The following is a 25,442-nucleotide window of genomic DNA, read 5'->3' as shown; positions in this document are numbered from 1 at the left end:
TTTTATATAAAAATCGAAAGTTCTATTTTTTATGTTTCCAACAATGTTTTCATACAAACTAAAAATGCAATCATTTCTCATGTGAATTTTTACAATGCATTACAGTTCGTCCAAAAATATATTTTCCATTTGGCCATTTAACTTCGGTTTTTATTCCTTGCAAAACATTTATATTTTTTTATGCTTTGGCACGGATATGATGCTATTAATTTCTCCATGTTGCAAGTAGTAATAAATAAAAAAAACGCATTCGAAATTCGGCAACTTCGGCAACTATTTACATAGTCAATTTGTTATTTTTTATTATATTATCATAAAATGACGAACTTTTTTTCAAAACATTTAAAATAAATTTCTTTTATGCGGATGGCAAATTGCATCAGCAATATTGTAGACAGACACCTATTTCTCATTATCGTGACTTAAACCCACCACACAAGTTGTTAGAACGCGAAAGCCCCATCATTTGGGGGATGGCGAGGTTATCAGTCCGAGCCACATGGATAACTACAATTGGACTTCATATTTTTTTTCTAACCACACATAATACTCTATAAGGAACAAATTAGCTTAAAAGAATATGCCCAAACACTCAACCGACAATGAGAAACAAATACTTCAAACGCGTCCATATTTCCATACAAATAGGCGCTTTATGCCATATGCCATACGGTAACTCGACAGTGCGTGACAAACACGTAACGCACCGCGTCGCGTTTAAGACAATAAAAAGCGGCATACAGAGTACCATTTCATACTAATTTCACAAAGATAACGTAACACAGCCGCGTTACGAGTTTGCACTGTTCTACACGACTAGTATCGAAACGTAAACCGCACTTTACAAACTCAATTAAAATAAATATACCGAAACAGTTGTTCGATCTTTATTATGTTGTCTAAAAGGGAAAAATCATTATAATCACCGGTGGTAACCTGACTTATAAAGCTTTGCTATTTACGAGTATAAAGTTCAAAAGGTACAAAAGGGACGGCCGTACAAAGGCCTGTGAATTACGCGATCATCCTTTACAAGGAAACGACTTCGTTCAAAGATTATTTATCTTTTTGGGGTATCGCGGGATTCTATAAGGAGAAGGTATAGACACTTCATTTACAAGCAATTTATGGGGACTTCAATAATATCAGCCCTGTATTATATACTAACTGACTGCCTCGGTGGCGTAGTTGTACTACATGCGCGGTACGGCAGCGCTCTGAGGTCCTGGGTTCGAATCCCGGGTCGGGCAAAGTGGGTTTTTCTGCTCAATATTAGCCCGGAGTCTGGAATTTGTGCCCGATATGGCGATAGGCTCGCCCCCTATCACATCCTGGGACGGAACACACTCGGCGATAAGTGGGTGCCTTGGTTGCACCTCTGCATACCCCTTCGGGGATAAATGCGTGATGATGTGTGTTTGTGTGTATTATATACTACCCCATTGTTGGGCACGGGCCTCCTCTACTACTGAGACCTAGACCTTAGTCCACCTCGCTGGCCTAGTGCGGGTTGGTAGACTTCACACACCCTCAAAAATTTCTAATAGAGAATTTCTCAGGTATATGTAGGTTTCCTCACAATGTTTTCCTTCACCGTTAAAGCAAGCGATAATTCACAAAGAATACACACATATTTTTTTTTAGAAAAGTCATAGTTGTATGCTTTTGTGATATGAACCTGCGGACATTCGTCCCGGCAGTCCATTCCACCACCCACTAGGCTATCGCCGCTTTTTACTTCAGTAAAAAGACTTAAAGTGAGTTTCTGTAATAACTGCCAAAGTAAAAGAACTCAATTAGTCATAAAAGTTACCACAGCATAAACGTCGCTAAAGTAAAAGCCAAAAGAGTTGCCACATTAAACTTAATTTATTCAAAGTAACAATAACTGATACTGGTAATGTAGAAACTAGTGGTGTATGACAGTCAACTGAAGAAAACTATTTAATGTTAACCAATCAGCAGCTCGTTCTATGCGAAGTGAGCCAATGTTGTAATTGCTAAAACTCGTTGAGTGTAGACATAACCTAAAAACTTAGACGTTTCACTCCATCCCGAAAGTATGTTGCCAGCTGAGGGTTTACTCTTAAAAATAGAACTCCGTTGCGAACTCATTCAATTTGAGCAACATCAGCATTCGATATCGGCAGCAAGTTAATTACGAACAGTCAAAGGCTGCATTTTAAAGTTTAATATTAAAAATTCAGAATACCCAGATTAAAGAGGAAATTTTATAAGAGTAAATTTTATTTTTAAAGAATCATGATGCACGGAATATATTTTATCATAATATTTATTAAAAACTGCGTGCCTGATGATAAATGGAATAGGGTCCAGAGTGTCGACAAGAGTTGCTTACCCCTAGCCAGTCGATACAATTATGCCGGCCTGGTTGAATACCTGACAAATTGTGGATGTTTTATTCCTATCTACCCTAATAAAGGGAAAAGGCGTTAATGCTGTGTTTTAAAACACGAACCCCACTAGCCAGTGCGTATTTTCCACAAGTCTGAAAGGCCACACTCACGTAGAGTGTCAGCTTTGGTGACCAGCCAACCAAGTCACATTCACTAAAGAACTAGGTTATATCACGTTTCTTGCGTGTTTTATGAGTGTTAGGGTTGCCACATGAAAGCAAACCGGATTTTTTAAATCAAAAACCTATTGAACAGTTTACAGCGCTTTTCATATCCCCAATAATTCCAGAATATCTATAAATGCATCGTAATGGCGGGGACAAAGGTCCTAAATTGATAAGTTTCGAAACACCGGGACAGGTGGCAACCCTGACGAAAGTACGAGCGTTATTAAGGTGCGCGTCCGAGCTCGATAACTCAACAAGATGTCATTAAATGTTTATATATAGTTAAAACGAATGTCAGCAGATACCACGATAATAATGGTTTTATATAAAATGTCTTGATGACATTCGGGGTTTTTTACGAAGATGCTTTACAATTTGCATTTTACTGAGCAATAACTGCTTCATGAAATGATATGATAGATGTTGGAAACGGTCAGACATTAATTACGGGTAATATTGCCATTACAAAAAAATATGTAGCAGAATACGAGTCAAAGATAATTTTAAGGTGTATACGATAGTAGCTGGCAAGCGCGGCGTCGGACGTCCACCCACGAGGTGGACAGATGACCTCATAAAAGTCGTAGAAGGACGCTGGATGCAGGTTGCTTCCGATATGGCGATCTGGAAATCTTTGGGGGAAGCCCATGTTCAACAGTGGACATCCTGCGGCTGATGATGATGATGATATGATATTTTATTTACATACGAATATGATGTATTACGATAAAAATATAAAAAATGAGACAAGATCAAACGTAGGTTTACCCTTAATAGTACCTTGTTAAGAAAGCTTCTAATTAATTGTTTTTTTTCCTGGCAAAATCACTTGATAGCTTCAAGTGCCTAGTGGGTACGTAAGATAATTGTATAAATATTGTCTGAGGCTAACAAAATCATATACAAATTCAGATATAATGAATGAATTCCAATACAGAAATAACGTTTGTAAATTAGTTTTGTACTTGAATGATATTTTAATAAACAGGATAGATGCGTTATAGTCAAGCTCGCTAAAATGTAGCTAATTAGCACAATCGGATTTAGTTTCACGTCAGCATCCGTTGAAGTTTGTCGTCTACAGAATGTTCGATTACATGTCCTGTGACCTGTATGATAATAACGTAAATAATGGTATGCTGTAATACTATCACGTGTCATATTGTAGTTTGTTATATTACGTCGATAATACGCCGTTTTTGAGAGCCGAGTGCAGAAAAATTGATAGCCAAATATCCGTTGTGTTTGTATAAGCTGGCCCTTAAAGGAATAACAAACGTGGTGTCATATTAAAAAAAAAATACAAAAAGTATATATAGTCTACACTTTTTACTAAAATATCATTGTTATGATGAATTAAACTTTGTTTGTTTGTCCACAGAGTATATTAAAACCAAACGCGTATATAGTAACTCAGGGTCCAACCGAGGAGACGGTGGTGGACTTCTGGCGCATGATCTGGCAGGAGCGGGCTGCTGCCATCGTCATGCTCACCAAGACCTTCGATTTTATCAAGGTAAGTTACTAAGGGTAGAAACAGAATATTCTAAGCTTACACTGTTTCTAAAACATTCCAGTGTATTTTTGTTACAAGCAGGTTGAACTTTTCACAGAAAAGACTGTGTAATCACGAATATTTTAACAGATTATAATAAGCGTTAGATTATAAAAGCGGCGATAGCCTAGTTGGTTGTGGAACGGTCTGCCCAGACGAATGTCCGCCGCTTCAATTTCCAAGAGAACACAACTCTGATTTTTCAAAAAAATTATGTGCGTTTACTGTGTGAATTATCGCTTGCTTAAATGTGAAGGAAAACATCGTGAGGAAACCTGCATACCTGAGAAAATCTCTATTGGAATTTCGGGAGTGTGTGAAGTCTAGCAATCCGCATTGGGCCAGCGTGGTGGACTAAGGCCTAATCCCTCTCAGTAGTAGAGGAGGCCTATGCCCCAGCAGTGGGACAGTATATTAAACAGGGCTCATGTATATTATAAAAAGCGTTAGATACGAAACCATTGGTTGAATATGTTTCGCGCTTGGGCGGTTTTTGAGTTTACCTTACTCACAAAATTTTATTTTACTCAATAAAATTATAAAACAATTCCAATTCACCGAAACACTATCGTCTGACATTTAAATAGAAAATAAGAAAATGTATTTAATTAATTCACTTTGAAACTTTAGATTTAAAAGGTGATCTCACTTATAAAATAAAATAAAAATACGTTCTCAAAGTCGTAAAATGTACAAGTGTCCTTACATTAAACCGTGAATTAAATTATTATCTTTGAATCACTTTGTATCAAGTGGTTTTGAAGTTATATCCTTTACTTACGTAGAGGTCGCCACATACTCGTATACAGAGATGCAATGCTCCGCAGTGTAGCGTCGGAAATATAGCAAAATAAATATCCATTTCCTAGTAATATGCAAAGAGATATCCTGGATAGTTGGTTTATGTTAGGGTTGTCACTTAGCTTTACACGTAACATTATTAACCAAAGTAGAGTTGATGATAATTCTGTACTTTAAAAGCTAGCACACCAGGCGTTTAAGTTCTCGGAGATATGTTGCTTTTATAACACACGTTGATAACATTATAACAATTTAATTTTGATATATTTGACTGCCTCCGTGGCGTAGATATACGTGATCCTCATACGGTCCCGGGTTCGAATCCCAGGTCGGGAAATATGATATTGTGATTTTGGTCTCAATATCAGCCCGGAGACTTGAATTTGTGCCCGACATCGCGATAAATTCGCCCGCTATCACATCATGAGACGGAACACACAGGCGAAAAGTGAGTGCCCTGGTTGTACCTCTACTTACCCACTCTGGGATAAAATTATATGCGTTTATTTCAAGATATACGCGTTTATTTACAAATACAGTTCAAACAATTTTTGAATAAAAGAATACCCAAAGCCATCAATGCTGTAGGGTTGTCAGTTGAGAACAATGGTAACAAAAACTCTTGTTGACGCAGTCCGCGGAATTGTCATAGACTTGTATGAAAAAACGATTCATCGGACTCAACAAGGACTTTGTGTTTTTTTTAATGAAAGTTATCTATCCGCTGTTTTTTTAAATGTAAACACTTTTTAGTTCAATCGAAACAAAGTTATTTTTACGTGCTTACAAATAAATTATTTTGATTGGTTTTATCTCGGGATCGGATTGAAGATTGAGATTGGGATCGTATATTGAAAACGGCCGTAAGCCATGAAACATCGGTAAATCAATTGTTATGAGACTAATTACAGCTTAACTAGACTTAAATTTGTATAACCGTATTTATTTTTCGTAACAATAAGACTCAAACTTTTGAGCCTAATTTCACCGTTGCATTCATTCCATATCACCGGTGTCATAAATTAAACATAAAAAAAACACTTTCCAGCAAATTAAATAAAATTTAGCTCAACAAACAAATATCATGCACGAGGTAATTTCATCAGGATTGAGTGATTGACGTGTGACATGCGAATATGTGTCTACTTACCACTGAATAACACCCATATCTCCTTATTTTTTTATATCACACAATCCAGACGAGCCGCTGTACCGCTCACTGAAGTAAAATTGAATTTCAAATTACCAACATTCAATTTACACAGTTATTCACCGCGCATTATTCCATCCTTGTCTCTAGTAAACAATGTTTTCGCAAATGAATAAAAATGTAACGCGTAAACGAAATGTATTCAGCATAAAATACTAAAAGCCACTCGGATACACCCAAATAAAAGTGTACACGACGGATTTCGCACAATTTCATAAACGAGTGGTTTTGTCCATATTTTTTAAAATAATAGCTTCGAAAATATAACTATATTTATATATTTTGTTTTTCATTCGATTTGATGAACAAGAAAATAACCGCTCGCATGATAAGCAACATTTTGAATTATAAATCACTGATTGGCATTAATTGCGCAGTACTTACCTACACTGGCTACAATGTTCCAAACCGAAACACAACTTTGGTTGGTAGAAAAATACTTAGAAGTGGTAACCAACTAGACGGACCCATACGAGAGGCAAAAGAAATCCAAAAACGCCAAAGTTCACCAAAAACCCGACTTCCAATAATTTGGCAATGGGAGAGACCAGTTTCACTACTACCAGAATTACTTTTAGACAACCCTTAAAACCAACGAAAGTAAAATAAATAGAGTGCCCATAGATGTCTCAACTAAGCCCGCTAACTTCAGTGCATTACACCGTTTACTACCTCAGCCAGGACACTGCACGGACGTGTAACATAATTTAAGTACATAGACACAGTTAAAGTAAATTGCTTGCGGTAGTTCGCGCGAATGAACATGCTGCGGATGGCACGGATCCAAAGGGCTTGCTCCCTGTAATTTCATGCCAGAATTCAACGGGCAGTAAAGTCTTTGTATTTCATTATTAAGACTCGAATTAACTTAATAAATTAACGTAGTTAGTGATAGTTCATGTTTTCATTTTGTTATTACTCTTAGAGAAAATAGTTCACAAATAAGATATTGATTTTAACCATTGAACCTAAATCATGAAATATATGCCATGAAATGACATAATGAAAGACCCGACCACAAGAAACATACGACTCACTCGGAAAACGAAATAAATATCAGCATAATGAAATAAATTTGAAATGAAAACTTTATCCGAAAACGCGACGGCGTCTGTTTATTTTCCTTTGCATGTACGTGTTTAAAAGCCCGCAAAAACAAAAGGATTTTTCGCAAAGTATTTGCGACGTGCTACTATTGTTTGGCGGGAATGATTTACCACCTGAAGCTACATGACGGGAAACGTTCAACGAACCGCAAAGGGAAAATTTTGAGAACATTTCTCACTCTATTTGTCGATGCGACGATTTTTCTAATAACTGCAGTGGCTGTTTCGAATGGAATTTCTTCGATCTTTATTCGACATAAATATTCGATCAGGCAATATTGTAACTTTGATCGGTTCCGATATGTTCGTTTTAATGTTGTAATATTCCTCATTTTCACTACTTAACCGTTCGCTTTTATGATTAGCTATAAACTCCATATGGTGTCACCATTTCGATGTTATGACGTTCCGGTCTAATTTGGATGTTATTTCCTCTGGATGGCAGCATACTGAAATATTGATGGCGCCGTGTTTTACAAATACAAATTAATTACTCGCACAACACCATGACACAAACAAATTACAAACAAAATAAGGAAATTATAAAAACAAAAGAAATATGACACTATCACCAGTACACATAAAAGAAATAATAATGAAAAAAAAAAACAAGAATTGCAAAATTATTAGTGTTGTCCCAAACGTCAACGTCTGCGAAACGGGTTCCATTCAGCATTTCATGTCAGTGTTGTCATACAACAGTATTGTTGTCATTATATATAATGTTTTAATTACCGAGAAGAACCAGGCAATCATAACAAAAAAAAAAAAATTTTTTACATTACAACCTTCTTCGCAGGTAATGTGTGTCCAATACTGGCCACCGAACAAAGAAAAAGATGAAACGTACGGCGACATCAGCGTCGGAATTGTTCAAGAGGAGGAACTCGCCAACTTTCACATACGAACATTCAGACTGTACAAGAGCGAGAAAGATGTAAGTGTGTTAACTTTTCATCTCGCAAGTTCCCAGAAAGGTTCGTACGCATCTGTTACTCGAGGACTATAACCAAAGTATATAATCTTTGTGGTAAAAGATTAACTTTGTTTAAAAATAGAATTACGTGAACCTTTGTTTTCTAATTGGAGAAATAGATTATTTTAATAGAAAGTTTACGTTTATTTTAATTTCGAATCGGATCAACAGTTTCAACGATTCGTTTTTGATAGGTAGGTAACAAAGTACATGAAACATTGAACTCAAGACATCACAGCTAATAAATGCTGTAAACATAAACTCTAGATAGGTATAGAAACTAATTTACCTTCTTTACTCGAAGACGTAATCGATCCTGACTCACAAGAATTGCCGGAACGAGATGTTTTTTGTAACCTAGAATGCTAAACGACTTTACAATTCCTGACAGTAAATACACTCCAAGTTTTTTTAATACAAACATGGCAGTGACCTTCTGCACCTGATGTTAAGTGGAGTAGGGTACAATAGAATGTTGACTGACGGCAGATAATTACCCCTTGGCAGTCGACACAATTATGGCGGCCTGTTGCAATCGGATATACACAGGCTCATCCAGGAACGCGACATATTTACGTGGGGCACTATAGTGGATATAAAATATATTCTGCAACCAAGAAAAGCAGTGCGATGATAGTAGGATAGATGTGTCCATCCAGATCGCGACCATAGTCCACAAGGTGTAAAACCTTATAATGGCCCACGTAAGTTTATCAAATTCTAGGATCAGCCTGTATAAATTTAATCTGAACAGGGCGGCATGATTGCATCGATTAGCGATAGTGACGACATGCTTTTCTCGATGAACTCCAGTATAATGCCTACTATGCCAATTCTTAGTACATCGAATAATCCCCGAACGGGATTCTTCGGAACAAGTAACTATGGCAAAAATTGTTTAGGATGATAGCTGTATGGCAAACATACGGCCCGAATATATAGGAATGAAATATATTATATAAACTTTGAAAGTGCGTGTGTTCATATCGGCAAAATACTTTTAGACTTCTGAAAATGACAGTTTTTGTTCGCCTTAATAGACACATGGCGAGCCCTTTTAGATCTAAGATAGCAACAACTTCCTAACATTAAATGTATCTAAAACAGGTGGTGGTAGAAGAGAGATTTATCCTGCAGTTTCATTACACGCAGTGGCATTCGCACACGTGTCCGTTCAGTAATGCCCTGCTGGAGTTCAGGAGACGCGTGAGGGCGGTCGTGGGGAGAAGGTTGGCGACCAACCCAGCGGCTGGACCGATGGTCGTACACTGCAAGTGAGTAAAGCTACCAAGAAATTGATTTAGTGTAATACTTGTGCTAGGCCCACCTAACTTTTTAGAATTGGGGGGTTGGAGTCTTTATGTTTGCTTCCGAAGCATGCATCCTATTTGATGCTTCGCTAGCGGCTTGACTATTGATTACAGTGTAAGATGAGTGTGCCAGATTTTGGTTAAAACCTACGAGATTGCACACATACAACCCATCCTCTTAAATTTTACTGTGATTTTATTTATCTTCAGATTTTTATTTAGGTGTTGCATGACATGTTTTTAATGCGGATAATTTCAAATTGCCAACCATTATTATTTCGGGTCCTAAAGAAATCGATTCAAATTCACGTTAGTAATATTCATTTTAAAACCGAAGGAAAAAGTGTAATTATTTTCATTTAAACTAATGCGTCAAATGACTGCACCACGAACGTCGACAAAGACTTAACCTGGGCTAAGTTACTACAATTTAAGCTAGGTATTTGCTGACGAATCTTCTTGTTAACTTGCTCCGGGAACTTTAGCGTTCGTGATTTGAGTTATCCATCTTCCACGACTTGTGACAATCCAATGAATTATACACTAAGTGAATATTTAATTGTTAATCGGAATTTTGTTTTTTTATAATTTCTAAGCGGCGAAAATCTAGCTACGATGAAACAAACCGCTGTGGCTATGTTCCCGAAGTTCAAAACCCAAAGGCATATGCCTCTGACTTTTTATATAGTATTTTCTCTGTTATTATGGTGGATAAATGACAATATGCTTGAGCTTATATAGCTGGCGAAAGATGGCTGTGATAACATAATCTGCCAACCCCTGATAATGGATAAATGCGTGATAATGCTATGGTATAATTGGTACATTCTAGTTAACTGTAACTAAAAGTTATATTTCTTCCAGTGACGGCGGTGGCAGATCAGGCGTATACCTAGCCATTGATGCGAATTTAGAATTGGCTGAAGAAGAAGACTGCTTTGATGTTTTCGGATTCTTGAAAAAGTTACGACAATCGAGGAAAGGCCTTATAGAAAACGAGGTACATAACCCACCTTTAATATGCCATGAATCTTAGTCCACACACGCGCGACTGCAGCACAGCACTTAGCGACAGATTGAAAGCGCTCCTAAGTCTTTTATTTTAGCGTCGTTTATGTTGTGGCATTTTTTATAGATTTCCAAAGAAGCACGGCTAATTTGAAGATGCCCTAAAGCGACGAGTATGCTTTCATATGGATTATAAAACTAGCAAATGGTTAAATTATTTTATTGGTATTGTTCATAATCAAGATAAAAAAAATGGTATTAAATTAATAATTAATATTATTTTATCTTGTAAAAAAAATATAAATTCAAAACTAAAGCTAATAAATTCTTTGTAAAAAATGAAAAAATTTAAGTATATGATACAGCAGATGTGATAGTAAGTGCATTTATTCGAATTCATAATCTCTAACATTCATTATACACAGGAACAATACAAATTCGTATACGACACATTAGAAGAGCACGTGGTCTGTGGAGTGTCATGGTTCCCCGTGTCCGAATTGTCCCAAAGACTGAAGCAGAAATCCCAAAGGGACCCGGTGTCGAAGCTCAACGAGTACCAGAAGGAGTACCAGCAGATCTGTAAACAGACTCCTAGGTTTACGATAGGTGACTGCGCTGGCGGACACAGGGGTGACAATAGAGAAAAAAATCGAGATGTTCTCGTCGTTCCGCGTAAGTTTGCAATAGCATAAATATAAAAGTAAACTTAATATAGAATGAGGAAGTAAAGGACATTTTGCTTGGATTAAAGATGTAAATGAAGTTTTGTATGGGTCATAGAATAATGTAATTGAAATTTATAGTGAAATGAATTAGTATCTGGATAATAGTGGTCGCCTCCTTAAAATATGTTTTTTTACAGCTGACAATTTTCGCCCATACCTGACATCTTTCCAAGGGAACAGTTTTACCGACTACATAAATGCCGTATTTGTAGATGTAAGTACATGAACATTGACTAACCTTACGTGTAATAATTTGAAGATCGAAACTCTTCATAATGTTCAAACTCCAAGTATGTTATCCACAAGTTACAAGACCAGTTATTGTATGAGGCAGCTAATTTTGTTTATCGTCACTCATTTGGGAGGATAGTTAACAGTGTGACCTTTAGTTTGATCGTCTTATGTTATATGACGAATAGCAATTACTCAAAAGTCGTGAAACAAGCCCCGAGACATAAAACATTAACGGTTAACTTCACAATGGCTATATTAATTAATAAACTTATTGTACTAAACTGCACTAACAGTCATTTTCAATAAACAATCCAAATCTCAATCGTCAATCCAATTCTGAGTAGGAACCAATCAAAATAACTCATTTGTAAGCATGTCAAAAAGTGTTTGTTCTGATTGGTCCATTTTTGAACGACCAAAAGCCATTGTGATCGTTTATTGAAAATGGCGGTAATTTTTAAAATGCAATTCTTTTTTCGAATTTTATAACGGTTTTGAATTATTTGTTATATCTACTTTATTTGGCAGGGTTACACAAAGCCTCGTGAGTATATAGTGACGGAATGGCCTCTCGTAAGAACTCAAGGAGAGTTCTGGTCCTTAGTTTACGACTATGAATGTGCAGCCGTCGTTGTTTTATGCGTCCCACCAAAGAACTCTGTAAGTATGAAATAAAAGTGACCGTACTTTGTTCGTTTGAAATTGTTTCTATTAAAAGTTTAATTTGTCAGTTTATATACTATAAGGCCACCCGTATTACTTGCCGCTGGAAATATTAGTTAGATTCGCATTGGCTTGCATTTTATGACACAAACCAATCCTCAGGTGACTTATAACGAACTTAATTAAATATAAAGCAAAAAATGCTTAGAGATATAAAAAGTATACATTAACTTCTCTCTTTTTTCCATTTGGAAATAACAGGAATTGTAAATATAAATAGTCTGTCGTCAATAGCAGAGCGGGGAACAAATAACTTTCCACTCGACTAGTTTTTTTATAAATTCTGGAAGGTATATTTATTATATTTGTTTCAGCAACAATACCCTCCGTTTTGGCCGGAGGGCCGCCATTCAAAGAAGTACGGACCAGTGTTCACAATAGATCACGTTTCTCATAATCATTATACCAATATCAAGACTTGGATATTTAGAATCAATAAGAAGGTTGGTATATAGAAAAATAATATATTATGACAAAGTAAAATTTAGGCAGCTTCCTGTGCCTTTGTAAACAAAAATAGGCAATTGAGACAATTTTGTGGGTATTTGGGTCTATAATTCTATTTAATTTCAAAATATATTTATAATATATATGAACCTCATAATTATGTTTTATTATTTTTACCTTATCAACCAGTTTCATCATTGCCTTTCAGTTACTGTTACTATTATCTAATTCCATCGTCTGTAGCGGCAATTTTAATATCTTTTCTTTTAGCTTCTACTTTCACTGAACCTATATGTGAATATACCTTTTTATATCCCTACAGATCATCTCCCTTACTGAACTAATGGCGGGCGTGAAGGCTCCAACGAAGACAGTGCAACTATTCCAACTGACGTGCTGGCCGATGGGTCACAAGGTGCCCTCCTCCACCAACTCGCTCGTGGAACTCATGAACATGGTCGAGCGGTGGCGGCAGCGGACTGATTATGGGCCCGTCTGTGTCGTCTCGCCGTGAGTATTACAAAAATCAAGAATCTTTTAACAGCCCGACATAGTTATGTTAACTGGCGACGGGTAATCATCTTTCGTCAGTCGACATTCCATTTAGACCCTACTCCATTGTCTCCACTTACCAAGGTGCTCAGTGTTTAACTCCCTGTGCCTCTGTAAAAAAATAAGCAATTGAGGAGTTTGTGTGTTTTTACCAGTAAGAGTAAATCACGCAGAGCCAGTTGTTACTTGTAATCATACACTTATCTTCTTAAAAGACTGCAGACTAGTTTTCAGAAGACTTATCAAAGAACTGTAAAAACAAGTTTTGTCTTATTAATATTTTTCAATATATTTTCGATAGCGCAAACAATTATTTTATTCAATATTTTAAAACACGCTTTTACAGCACCAACAATGGTATCCATCCGTGCATTGAAATCAATTTATCTTATTTACACACGACCTGGATAGTCTATTAAAATCGCAGAATCAATTTCCATGCATTATCTGAATTTTCTATTGAATAATATTACCATAATATACTTATTTATGTACGTATTGTAGCAAGTATACACATTATAATCTGTCCAGTAATTCAATTGTGCAAACGCGATGAAGGCAGCGTTTACGTCACTATAATCTGATACACTCTGTGATTGGCTTGTGAAAGTGGTGCCACGTTTGCAGCGGTTCTTTGTTATTATTTTCTAATCACCCAGTTAACGTGACGCTTGTTCCCAGGGATGGGCGCAGCCGGGCCGGCGTCTACTGCGCTGCCAACGCGTGCATCGAGCAGGTGATCCAACACGGCGAGGTGGACGTGTTCCAAGCAGTGAAGACAGTGCGCCGACACCGGCCCCAGCTCGTCGAGAACATGGTAAGTGCACTATCATACATCCATGTAGAGTTTATGTGGTACCAGAAGTTAAAAGCATAACCTCTTTGCAGACCGAGTACAAATACTGCTACGATCTCGTGCTGCACTACGTGTTGCACTACTTGAACAAGGATATGAATGAAAAGAAGTGAGAGTGCGAACTCAAAGACGAGCTCTGGTTCATTGAGTTCGGGCGTGGTGCAGCGTTACCGACCACACCGGAGGAAACGAGTCCATCTGCTTCACGAGACTCCAAACGGCAACAGCAGCAGCAGCGGCCGGCGCGGCCTCGCCGCGGTCTGTCGCTCGACCGGCTGCTGCCCGCCGCCACGCGCCCGCCGCTGCCGCACGCCGCCACCGTGGAGGCGCCGCGGCGTCCCCGGCGCGACCGCCCGCCGCTGCGCCGCTCCATCCGGCTCGAGGATGACGAGGCGGCGGCGGACGAGCGTCGCCGAGCGTTCGGCCACGGCCCGCGCGCACCTTCCTTCGACGAGGGCGACCTCAGCGACGAGCGCGACGAGTGCGAGTGTGCGCGCGCCTCGCTCGACCGCTCCGGACCCTCGGCCGAAGCGCCCGACGAAGACGAATACGAACCGGAGTTCGTCACTTCTCCTCCTTTCACGTGTGACCGCCCGCCGCCAGAACCACCGCAGCGGGCCGGTTCCTCGGATCGTGTGCTCGGAGACTCGAGAGATGCGTATCGTGGACCAGCGCGAGCGCACTCTCAAGGTGTCTTCGAGCGACGACTTCCGAAAATATATAAATTTGGTCTCATGGACAAATCCAAACGGGCCAGTTCAAGTGCTCTTTACGATAGGGGTGCTCGTTCGCCGACAGAGGCGTTCTATAATGCAACGGGCTCTACGAGGCTTAGTTCGCAGGAACTGTTTGAGAAGTTTTGTTCGGAAGATTTCACATCGCTGTACGGACGCGAGGATGACAGACGGCGGAAGCCACCGCATTCCAAATCGACCGGCAGCAGCGGGTCTGACGTTCGACATGAGCGCACTTGCTGCCGGCGGACCCCGTGCGGCTCGCAACCGACTCTCGGGCGACGGCATGTCTGCCACGCTCCACGTTCTGATCGATCCACCGATTCAGAAGAGACATCGCCACGTCGTACCGGTTTACGGCCTTTGCCACTCGAGACAGATGCCGAAGGCGAACAACCAGATAATTGTTCGCGCTCGGCGCCGCTACTCAGTCCGGACCGATTCGAACCACATTTTACTTTTGATATATCGGAACGAAGCGAGGCAACGTCAAACCGAGATGAAACACCTTCCGATGCGACTGAAACTCGGAATTTAACACTGTATGAAGAACCGCATTCGGACCGCACAAGTATCTGTGAATTGTATGATGCAGCGTTTTCGTCTCATCGACCGTCATTCCGACGTGACGGGTCACGCAGACGACCCGGTCCCGTAGATCTGAGCACATTAGACTTCCGTGCAATCGACGATGAGAGCCCGCGGACCAGCCGGCGCACCTCGCAGCGCAGCATGGATGACACGCTTCGGCAAAACTCGGAAACGCGAAGTTGGACTTCAGATTCCGTGTTCGCCACGCCGGAACGTCGCGCCCCAATCGCGTCTTCGCCGTCTTCTGAAAATACGCATCGGTCCGTCACCGTACTAGGTGAGTCCCCGCGCGCCGACTCCGCAGCGGCCGACTCAACGATAGCGGACACGACTGTCGTCGAAGAGGAACAGCCTAGCGTCATCGAACGTGCAGAGTATGCGCTCGCGCTCAGACTTGGGCGCATCGAACTGGATGACGCGACGTCCGACCGGGCGGCGTCCACCCCGGCGGCGGGGAGCGAGCGCCTGTCCAGTCGGCCGTCCATGCACAAGCTGGAGCCGATCTCGCCGTCGCGGCTGTGCGGAGGCGCAGAAGGCGCGGAGCTGCGGGCGGTGGCGCGGCGGCGGCGCGGCGCGAGCGAGCCGCGGCGCGCGGCGCGGTGCTTCCCGCTCTGACTGCGCGCGGCGGCGCGGGCCCCGCGCCGCAGCCGCCCCCCCCTCGTGCCTTCCCGCCGCCCGAGCCGGCTCGGTCGGCGCGCCCCGCGGGACTCGCTCGCAGCCCGCGCCGTCGCGGTCGGCGAGGACTCCCGCCCGCGGCCCGACGGACCGCTCTCACTGTAGACTAGTTTTCCCTTGTATTATATGACATTACTTAGTCTTCGCGAGTTCATCAAATCGTAACTGCCAAAATTTTTACAATGGTCATTTTAGTCTCCCGAATAGGTAGGTAGCGTAGCCGTCTTTCAGTATCGTAAGTAGGCAGTGCCTGAGTCGAACTACGTGCGTAGACCGTAGATTCTAAAATCGTAGATAGAAATTGATCCCGGGGCCTGCCGCGAGCGCCTCGGTCGCAGTCCACGACTGACACAGGGTCATCATTTAGCTAATTAATTACAATATAACATTTTAACTTCCCGTCCACAGTGACACTGGCCCCTGATATCCAACACTGATTCCTTTTTGGCGCTTCCCTACCCGATCGGAGCCGTTGAATGCTTCCAATATCATATTGTACAATAGACTGTACAAACACGACACCAAACTCGGCAAGCGTCAGTGTGGACGGGGCCTATGCGTCGCACATATTATGTACTAATGCGACAGAAACTACGTAGTTAGTATTATAGAATTTGAAATATATTAATTTTAGGAGAACATAAATTATATACGTGCTTTTTATAAAGAGCTAATTACATTATTTTCGTGTGGGAGTGCATCGTGCGATAGCGTGGATTGTGGAAGCTCCCTCGACAAGCAGACTGACGCACCACTGTAATGTATCGTGTTTTAATATTTCAACCATATATAACATTATAAATGTTAAGTTAAAAGTGTTTTGATGTCGTAAATTCGTCGATGTTGTACAATGTTTGTCTAGTTTATTCCAATATGTTGTTATATTGAAAACATTTTGTGTGTGATTTATATTTATAGCTTGTAATTTCTTCAATATATTTATCGAACGTTTATGTATTAAGTGTTTTATTATAAAACGTACCAAGTTTCTTATTTGTGTAATGTTGAATTTTATAAAATATGTGCCAATGTTCCATTATATAAGCTGATTGTAAAGGCTTACTTTCATACGCAATCGTAAACGGCTGCGACGTGTGACTTTTGTTTATATCAAACTTTAATTCAGTTGTTTTAAGGATTGTTATCATGTTACTTGTGGTGTTTGGTGATAGTAAATTATTAAACTTTATTTTAATATAAAACAATCATTGTAATCCAAGTCAGTGTTGCATATAACTTTGCCGTAAGTTATGTTCTGTAGTAGTAGTTTTGATAATATTCAAGGAATCCTAAATTTACTTATAATAAAGATTCTATGAAAAAAATATAGATTGATCTCTAATAGCTTTTGCTCGCGGCCACGGAGACTTAATAGTTTTACCAACCTCGTTATATATTTTACTGAAATAAAAAGTAACCTGCATTCTTCCCGGGGTCTTAAACTATCTTTATACAGAATTTCATAAAAATCCGTTTGTTAGTTTTTGAGTTTATCGCGTTCAGGCGGGGGACTTTAGTTTATATGTAAAGATTTGCACTTATATATTAAAACCATAATTTATTATCACCATGCATCCTATTTTATTACAAATAAGTTTCTTATGACTTAATCCCTTTGCTTGTTAGAATGTTAAGATATTTCCATGTTTATTTACGTTAGTTAATCTATAGCTCATGTTGCTATTGTTGTTCCGATATCTTGTACTTGATTATGCAAAGTATTTAGGCGTTAGATTCTAGGGCGGATGTAGAAGCGTCAGAGATTTGAAACATTGGTGATTGGATAATCTGTAATTTTTATTGAAGTCACGAAAATCTAATCTAAATCACTAACTAGTTTACTTTTTTTTCTTTCCATAGAGAACCGGCTAAGATCATAAAACATACTGCCAAGTAATATCTTTAAAACCAAAAAAGAACATAGATATTTTTTTATAAGAATTTAACAATCGGTGGGAAAATAACTAACAATGAGAGGCTGTAGGTGTTGATAAAATTTCACTTTAATTACTTATATTAGTAAAAAAAATCAATTTTAATATTTTTATATCTTAAAATTTGTTATAAAATATTCATAGTGAAACTAACTTTTAAATATCATTCAGTATAGATCTAAAAAAAACAAGTGTGCCGGTGTTGTTACGTGACTTCAATAAAATATAATATTCCTTCATGTCGAAACACAATTTCGAGAACTAAGTTATTCTATAATACACTTATATATTTATGTATATAAATTAACGAATAATAACGCACAACCTTTACCAGTCCTTACAATATAATATACAATATGAATAAGTGATGTTCCCCATGCCTGTGAATACCAAGTTTTAGATCGATTTAAAAGGTATACGCTTTTGTGTAACTAGGGTCAAATTAGCTTAAAATATTTTTTAATTTCCAAAATTAATTGTCGATTATAAGGAACAATATCAATTAATATTTCATTTGGCTGTATGATCTTTTCCCTTTGCCGAATTGTTTTATTGTTATTCTATATGAAATTTGTATAATCCACACAGCATAATATTTTTTTTAATGCCTGTTGTGTTTTAAAAATAGTGTATAATATTTTAATAATATTTTCAAAACCGCGATATTAATATTAATGAATTTAAAAAGGTTACCATTTATTAATATCAATAAGCACTAATATAATCATTTAGGCTTTAAAACAGGGCAAAGAGTTATTCTCTACTTTTCAAACTGTTGGGAAGTTAATATCGTAGTCTTGAAAAGAAATAAAAATATTCTCACTAATATATATTTTTGTTATATGTCAATAATTTGAAACTGTATAATAATTTAAGTTTGAAAATTTAAAATTATTTAAAATATAAACGTTTTATTTAGGTACATTTACAAAAATACTTGAGTTTCGTCCTACATAATATATTTTGTTTTTTTTTATGATACGACCATTTTTAGACTCACAAATACTTTGTAAGTATATTATAGCAAGATATTTATAACCAGCGGCCGAAGTGGATAGTGCTATGTTAGAGGTTCAGATTGTTATTGACCAATTCAGGTCAAAGGACCTTTGTTAATATACATATATTTTTAATTGAATTTATGGTTTATCCGTGTGTTTCTCAGTAATGTTTTTACAATAAGGCGAAAAAGTAAGAAATATCCTGAAAACTGAGCCTTCATTTGAAAATAAAAATATAGTAAGGTAAAGTTAATCTGCAACCAACAGATAGACAATTTAATAAGGAACATTTTGGTAGTTTCAAACTTTCAAATAAAACCAAAATTCTAAAACAATTATTCATAATCTTTGCATATTTTCGCTTGTAACTCATGTCCCGGCCGTATATGTATGAAACGAATGTCAAGGCCATTTGTTCGGGGCAGGATCTTAAATCACTACCCGCTTCGGCCCATATAAACTAAGCTCATGAATTTCAATAGTTACTGATAATATAGTCTTCGAAATGAATGTGGTTTGTACGGAATGATTATTAAAAGACATTGAGTTTTGTAAGTTATTCAGTTAGTGCAAATGTATGGTAGGTACTGCATTTCCAATTACTTTTTGTAGATATTTTAAAGTAATTAAATGTAATTATATATGTAAATCAGCTGTCGTAAATTGCGTGACAATTCTAAAAACAAGTAGATTTTCGATATTATATTATGTTTTTGCTGTAGTGAGCTAAGCCAGGACCGGAGTTAGGATTTTGTTGGGGCACATTAAGACTAAATCGATAAAGATGCTATACAACACGTAGAAGTTATTTACCATCTCTGAATTTTACTTACCAAAGTTTAAAACTCGGGTAAAATGTTATCATTTGTCATTGAATTTCAAATTATTTTCACAATGTCTTGTTTCATTATAATTTGAAAAGACACACACTAAGTTTAATAAATAAAGTAAATATTTTGGGATTGAGATTTGACGCACTAAATAACGGTATTAAATACAGTCGTCAAACCAATTACTTTTCATAATACAAAATGTTTTTATGTGACAAAAAATTCACCATAAAAATCAAGTTAAACCATTCTGCCCCCAGCAAAATCCTAGCTCCGGCTCTGTGATATATCTATTTTGATTTGCCCAGATTTGTTTTTTTCGTAGTTAGAAAACTTTGTAAATGCTTTATTGTAAGTTAAAATTTCACGTGGACCATAATTCGATGTTTGTTTAGTAATAGTTATTGTGAACACGCGAACAATTTTTCTTTGTAATTAAGTAAATTATATATAGTTAATGATATCTCGCTGCACCAACCATCATTTATGTAAATAATTAGTATGATGTAAACGTTTATGTAGAAGGATGTAAGCTCGTTTCACATTGTTTCTTTTTTAGAATTTATTTCTCTTACACAAGTTCTATTGATCCATGTCAAAGTTTTATATTATGATGGATGTTTGTATCAGTAAGACTAAAAACTCATGTTATCCTTTTTTACCTTTAGTCAATATTGGCTCTGATTTCTCTATCTACTATAGATTGAAAATGATTTTTGTCCTACAAAATAATAAATAATAGCAGTTATTGTAGGCATTATTGGTTACTGGTGGTAGGTGTCTCATATGTGAGAGTCCGCCTGGGTAGTTACCAACGCAATTTCTATTTCTGACGCCCAAATTAATTGTAGCCAGTGTCACTACTGGATATAATAAGAGTTAAAATCTTATGTCTCAGGATGGCGAGCGCAATGAAATTACAAACAATACTTTGTAATTCAAGGTATTGGATGGTGTTTCTACTGCTTATGGGCGGTCGTATCGCTTACCAATAGGCGAACGGCAAACTCGTCTCGTCATTCAAAACAAAAAAGCATATTGCAATAAAATATCCTTTAAATGGATCCTATGCGATACCACTTCACTGAAGCTCTACATTTTACAACCACTTACAACACACTATGTTTTAACAGCCAGGTAGTTGAAAAATATTAGAATGAATTCGAATTTCAATATTTGTTTGATTGTATTTTTAATATATTTTTTTGCTATTAGCAAACTTTTCAAATGAAATATGTGAGACGAGCGTATTTACAAAATTTATGAAATTATTGTATACCATATACATATTAACTAACTAAAGTGGGCGGGGCAACTGTAACTTAATATGACATAAATTGTATAGCAACATTGTGATTTCAAGTTTTCAACTTCCATATTGTAAAATAACTTATTAAGATATTGTTGTCATGAATGTTATTTAAAAAGGTAATTTTAAAAATTTATACATGGAACTTAATGGAAAATATATTTATTTGTTGTATACATCATTTGTTTTATTTTTTAATGACTTACCACTGAGTTTGCTGGTGGTAGGATATATTTTATATCCGCCCGGATAACGACCGCCGTACACAAGGAGTTAAAACCCGCCATAGTGGCCCACGAAGTGTGTCGCGTTCCGGGATCAGCCTGTGTATATCCGGTTCCAACAGGTCGGCATTATTGTGTCGACTGCCGAGGGGTAATCATCTCTTATCAGTCGACATTATATTAGATCTCACTCCATTTCCCATCAAGTTTAAAATTCCAAAAAATCACGAATAATCTTTTATTGAGCAAATAATGTTATGGGATTAAATACCATTTATTTCATGGGCTATGCTGTAATAGGCTCCCCCCACCCCAAACATATTTGGCTAAATGTGGGTGCTCTGGTTGGACTTCCGCTTACCACTTCGAAGATAAAGGCATAAGTAATCTGTATGTGAATTTTATGGACAAGTTTATTCTAATTGAAAAAACTGACTCGAGTTATCTAAAAAGCACACACTTTACTCAATAACGCATATGCACTTGTAAAGATTGTAGAGATCATAGACGCATGAAATGGTATATGATTTCTAACTGATGACAAGAAAATAAATGTTAAAAAGGGTATGATATAAAGCAATTGTACTACTAATAAAGAAAGGATATCCACGATAGGAAACACGGTAGAGAATATTTTAGAAATCCCCTTATCTAGTTCTACAGTTTTACCACGATAAACATAATTCATTATGATTCTACTGTGATTTGGTTTTTTTGATAATATTGCCTAGTCTACACGCTCACATATTTAATCCCCAAAGGATAACTAAAACTGGTGCACCCTTCTGCTGTGCGTATTCCGACTCATGATGTGATAGGGAGCAAGCCTATCGCCATGTCGGGCTCAAACTATTTTCTATTTAAATGACTGCGTAATCCATTCTCCATATTATGTCTATGATAAAGACACTCACATAAACACAGTCAAAAATCAAAATGATGAGAAAACCTAGGAGTGAACAACGAACCCACCAAAATCACAATTTCTCGTTTCATATTCGGGCTGAGTTATTAAAACACCAACGAATAACACTCAGCACTAAATTTTAATTAAATTTCAATTAAGTGAACGCGTTTATTAAGCTATAAATTTTTATGAGCGTGCCCTAAATCTTGTATAATAAGCAAGGAAATATGATTAAGCCACAATCCCGACATACCTCACTAATAAATACGAAAGTTTCTGAAGACGTTTGGATCAACTTTTATGAGTACATAATTATTCAGCAACTCTTTCTATTCTTAGGCAAAAATACTGTCGTGGATTTTAAAAGCAATTCTAACTATTACAACCTATATATAATTCTTAGATAATAAAAGTGGACATTATAAAAAAAGTATCTGAAGCCAGTTAAAAAATTCGCAATGATTCTCGCACTCTTAATGCCTGGAAAAATCCATTATACTCTAAGGGTAAACGTGATTAAATCTCCTAGTAATATATGGGTCGAGGGACGTCGGTTCGGCTCCCGGAAGCGACCTAAGCGATCCATTCCGGCGAAGATCAGAAACCGTAAAAAAACAATCCGTGTCTGCGCCCACTACACATAAAAAGCGTTTTACTTTTCTTGGTCATTCCGCTAAAACTAGCCTTTTAGTAGAAGGTAAGTTGAAAATAGAAAATACAGTGGGCGAGCAATACATGTCTCTTTTCTATAAGCCGCGAGATCGACGTGTCTCTCTCACGCTTTACTTCCAAGGTTAAATGGAAAAAGCCTATTCTTAATTTATAGAATTCACGAAATCGAATTACTGGCAAGCTATTCTCATTTATCATTACAGTGGCTGCAACATATTATATTAAGAATATTATTTTAGATCGCGTTCTTTGTATTCTAAAGTCTATTATAAACATGAGTTTATAATTGTATTTTATCTATTCCAAATCAAGAATACCGAAGTCTGACGTGATATTGTTATATGGGTCGCATGCAAATGATATTAGTGGATCCATTGAATATTCATGCGTAATTAACTATCCCTTTTGGATCAAACTTCTTCCTGTAATCTACAGGAAAGGTGAAGTTATTAAAAGGATGAATATAGGCCAAATCAAAACAATCAGACAACTAAGACTTATTAAAAGAATAGCCTCAGATTAATATTTTCGAGTATTCCTTACAAAATTTAAAACCCAGTATACATTTAATAAGAAATTAAGGTTCGTGAACGGATTAGCCGATATATAAAAAACGTAAAAACTGATAGGTAAGAATCAAAATACAACTACTACAACTAAAGAAATTCAACATCCGCACGAGAAGAATGATAAACAACAAAAGGTAAATAGCATTTCATCACATTACTGAATAAAATATATCTGAATCAAACTTTCGTTTGAAACCACGACTACGTTGAAGGAATTCTCACAAACATTCAGAGTTCTTTTTATCACATAATATGAAGTCATCTTAGACGATCGTTAGCCAAGTTTAACTTCAGATATTTAGTTGAAAAACTAATTTTCCATCCAACTAGACCGCATCGCATGAGTTTTTATAAGAGCCAGTTAAAAGCTTGGCACCGCATGGCATCAATTTTAAATTTATTTCACAGTCTAATGCAGTTTTGCGAGAGGTCCGTGCATTTTCCGCCCGCTCTGTGGTTATACCTCTTTTTGTGGTGGTGGCTGTTTCCATCGTTCGTTGCATTTTGTACATGTTTTCATTGGCTGACTGAAACTTGCTAATTAACTTCTATAAATATTAAATACATAACATCGTCCCTTTAAGTTGTTTAATAAGTAATAATAATACCAGCTCTATATTATATAGTGGCGACTGCCGAGTACGGGCCTCCTCTCCTACTTGATTTTGAAAAGAGCAACACTAATGTCTAGTTCTTTCTTCTCTGCTGGAAATTGCTTTCCGAACTGGTAGTAGAGTTAATATTGACGGAATCTTATTAATGTTTAACATTTTACGAGTTCAAATATATTATTTAATTTCACTAACTGAAGATTTAGGACTTATTCTGCTGGCCTAGTACTAGCTTAAATTATTTATCAGTTAAAAAGGCGATGAATAAAAGAAACTATTTGAAACATTTGTAGATGTTTATCACCCTCTACCTTATAGGTACATACCGCCAAAATCGTAATATATTACTTATGTTTAGGTGGTTCAATGACGAAACACGTTGATATTCAACTTACAAGACCTCGTTTGGTTTCCGAAAGTAATTAATTTGCAGACACTGCAACCATGCAGTCTTTTTTAATTCAAACTTGATTGTATTATTGTCTAGGTGGTCGTTTTGTATACGTCGTATTCAATGTATATAAAAAAATAACTTGACATGGTTTTACTTTTTTATAGTCGGTATGTATATGAGTCACCTACGATATAGGTACATTATACTCTTCCAGGGAGCTTGAAGAATTAATCACCGTTTCCTGTCGTAACGTCTGTTGAAATTTGACGTCTACCAAAATTTCTGACGCACGAAGCGAGTCGACATCCTACTAATTTGAACTAAATGTAGCCGTTCCTTATCCCACGTTTAAGGATTATGAAGGTTAATTACAATTTATAACGATATAACTTTTTTTATAATTATTATGAACTCTGAGGAGTCTTAAACATATATTGTACTCGTACCGTGTACAATTACCGCCACCAAAGCAATCAAGTAATAAGAGGCGTTAAACCATAGCAGGCTATGGCCCACACTTATTAATAACTTAACACTGTCGAGTTTATGAAAGAACGAAATCTGTTTGCCCAGCATTGGGCTATCAAATATACTCAAAATAAAAATATCCAAGCTTCAATTTTCACGTGAAACTAAAACTCTTAAAACATTTTTAACTGGGCATGCTAAGGTTTCCTGCTGGAGACGCCCTTGAGCTAGTTGCCTGCACTTCAGGCTCGAGCGGGCTAAGTGCTCGCTCACCTGAAGCCGTCATGCGAAGGTCGAAGGCGTTTACCGATTCAAAAACATTTCCTAACTTACGACTGTTTAATTCTTTGTTTCTATTCTCTGTTTCTAGCTTTACTCCGTCCTTAGATAAAAAACGTCTATGAATAAGAGGGTTAGATTATATATTGATAAT

The 25,442-nt window shown here is 37.4% G+C and overlaps 1 protein-coding gene across 2 annotated transcripts in view; it reads left to right on the top strand.

Moving 5' to 3' along the window:
• Positions 1-14,354, top strand: part of LOC115444602 (receptor-type tyrosine-protein phosphatase kappa) — a 174,341-nt gene extending 159,987 nt beyond the window's left edge. Inside the window, exons 7-17 of one of the 2 annotated variants that reach the window (XM_037439355.1) lie at positions 3,966-4,100; positions 8,056-8,193; positions 9,340-9,506; positions 10,407-10,542; positions 10,976-11,225; positions 11,416-11,492; positions 12,041-12,172; positions 12,550-12,678; positions 13,005-13,192; positions 13,916-14,051; positions 14,123-14,354. In XM_037439355.1, the coding sequence (XP_037295252.1) occupies positions 3,966-4,100; positions 8,056-8,193; positions 9,340-9,506; positions 10,407-10,542; positions 10,976-11,225; positions 11,416-11,492; positions 12,041-12,172; positions 12,550-12,678; positions 13,005-13,192; positions 13,916-14,051; positions 14,123-14,203 (1,569 nt within the window). In that variant the 3' untranslated portion in view covers positions 14,204-14,354. The remainder of the gene's footprint in view (positions 1-3,965; positions 4,101-8,055; positions 8,194-9,339; positions 9,507-10,406; positions 10,543-10,975; positions 11,226-11,415; positions 11,493-12,040; positions 12,173-12,549; positions 12,679-13,004; positions 13,193-13,915; positions 14,052-14,122) is intronic. The other variant, XM_037439356.1, reaches the window with a different exon arrangement.
• The last annotated feature ends 11,088 nt before the right edge of the window (positions 14,355-25,442 follow it).

Source organism: Manduca sexta, chromosome 16 (assembly GCF_014839805.1).
Source record: "Manduca sexta isolate Smith_Timp_Sample1 chromosome 16, JHU_Msex_v1.0, whole genome shotgun sequence".
Lineage (NCBI taxonomy): Eukaryota > Metazoa > Arthropoda > Insecta > Lepidoptera > Sphingidae > Manduca > Manduca sexta.
This window is presented reverse-complemented; position numbering and strand designations above follow the sequence as displayed.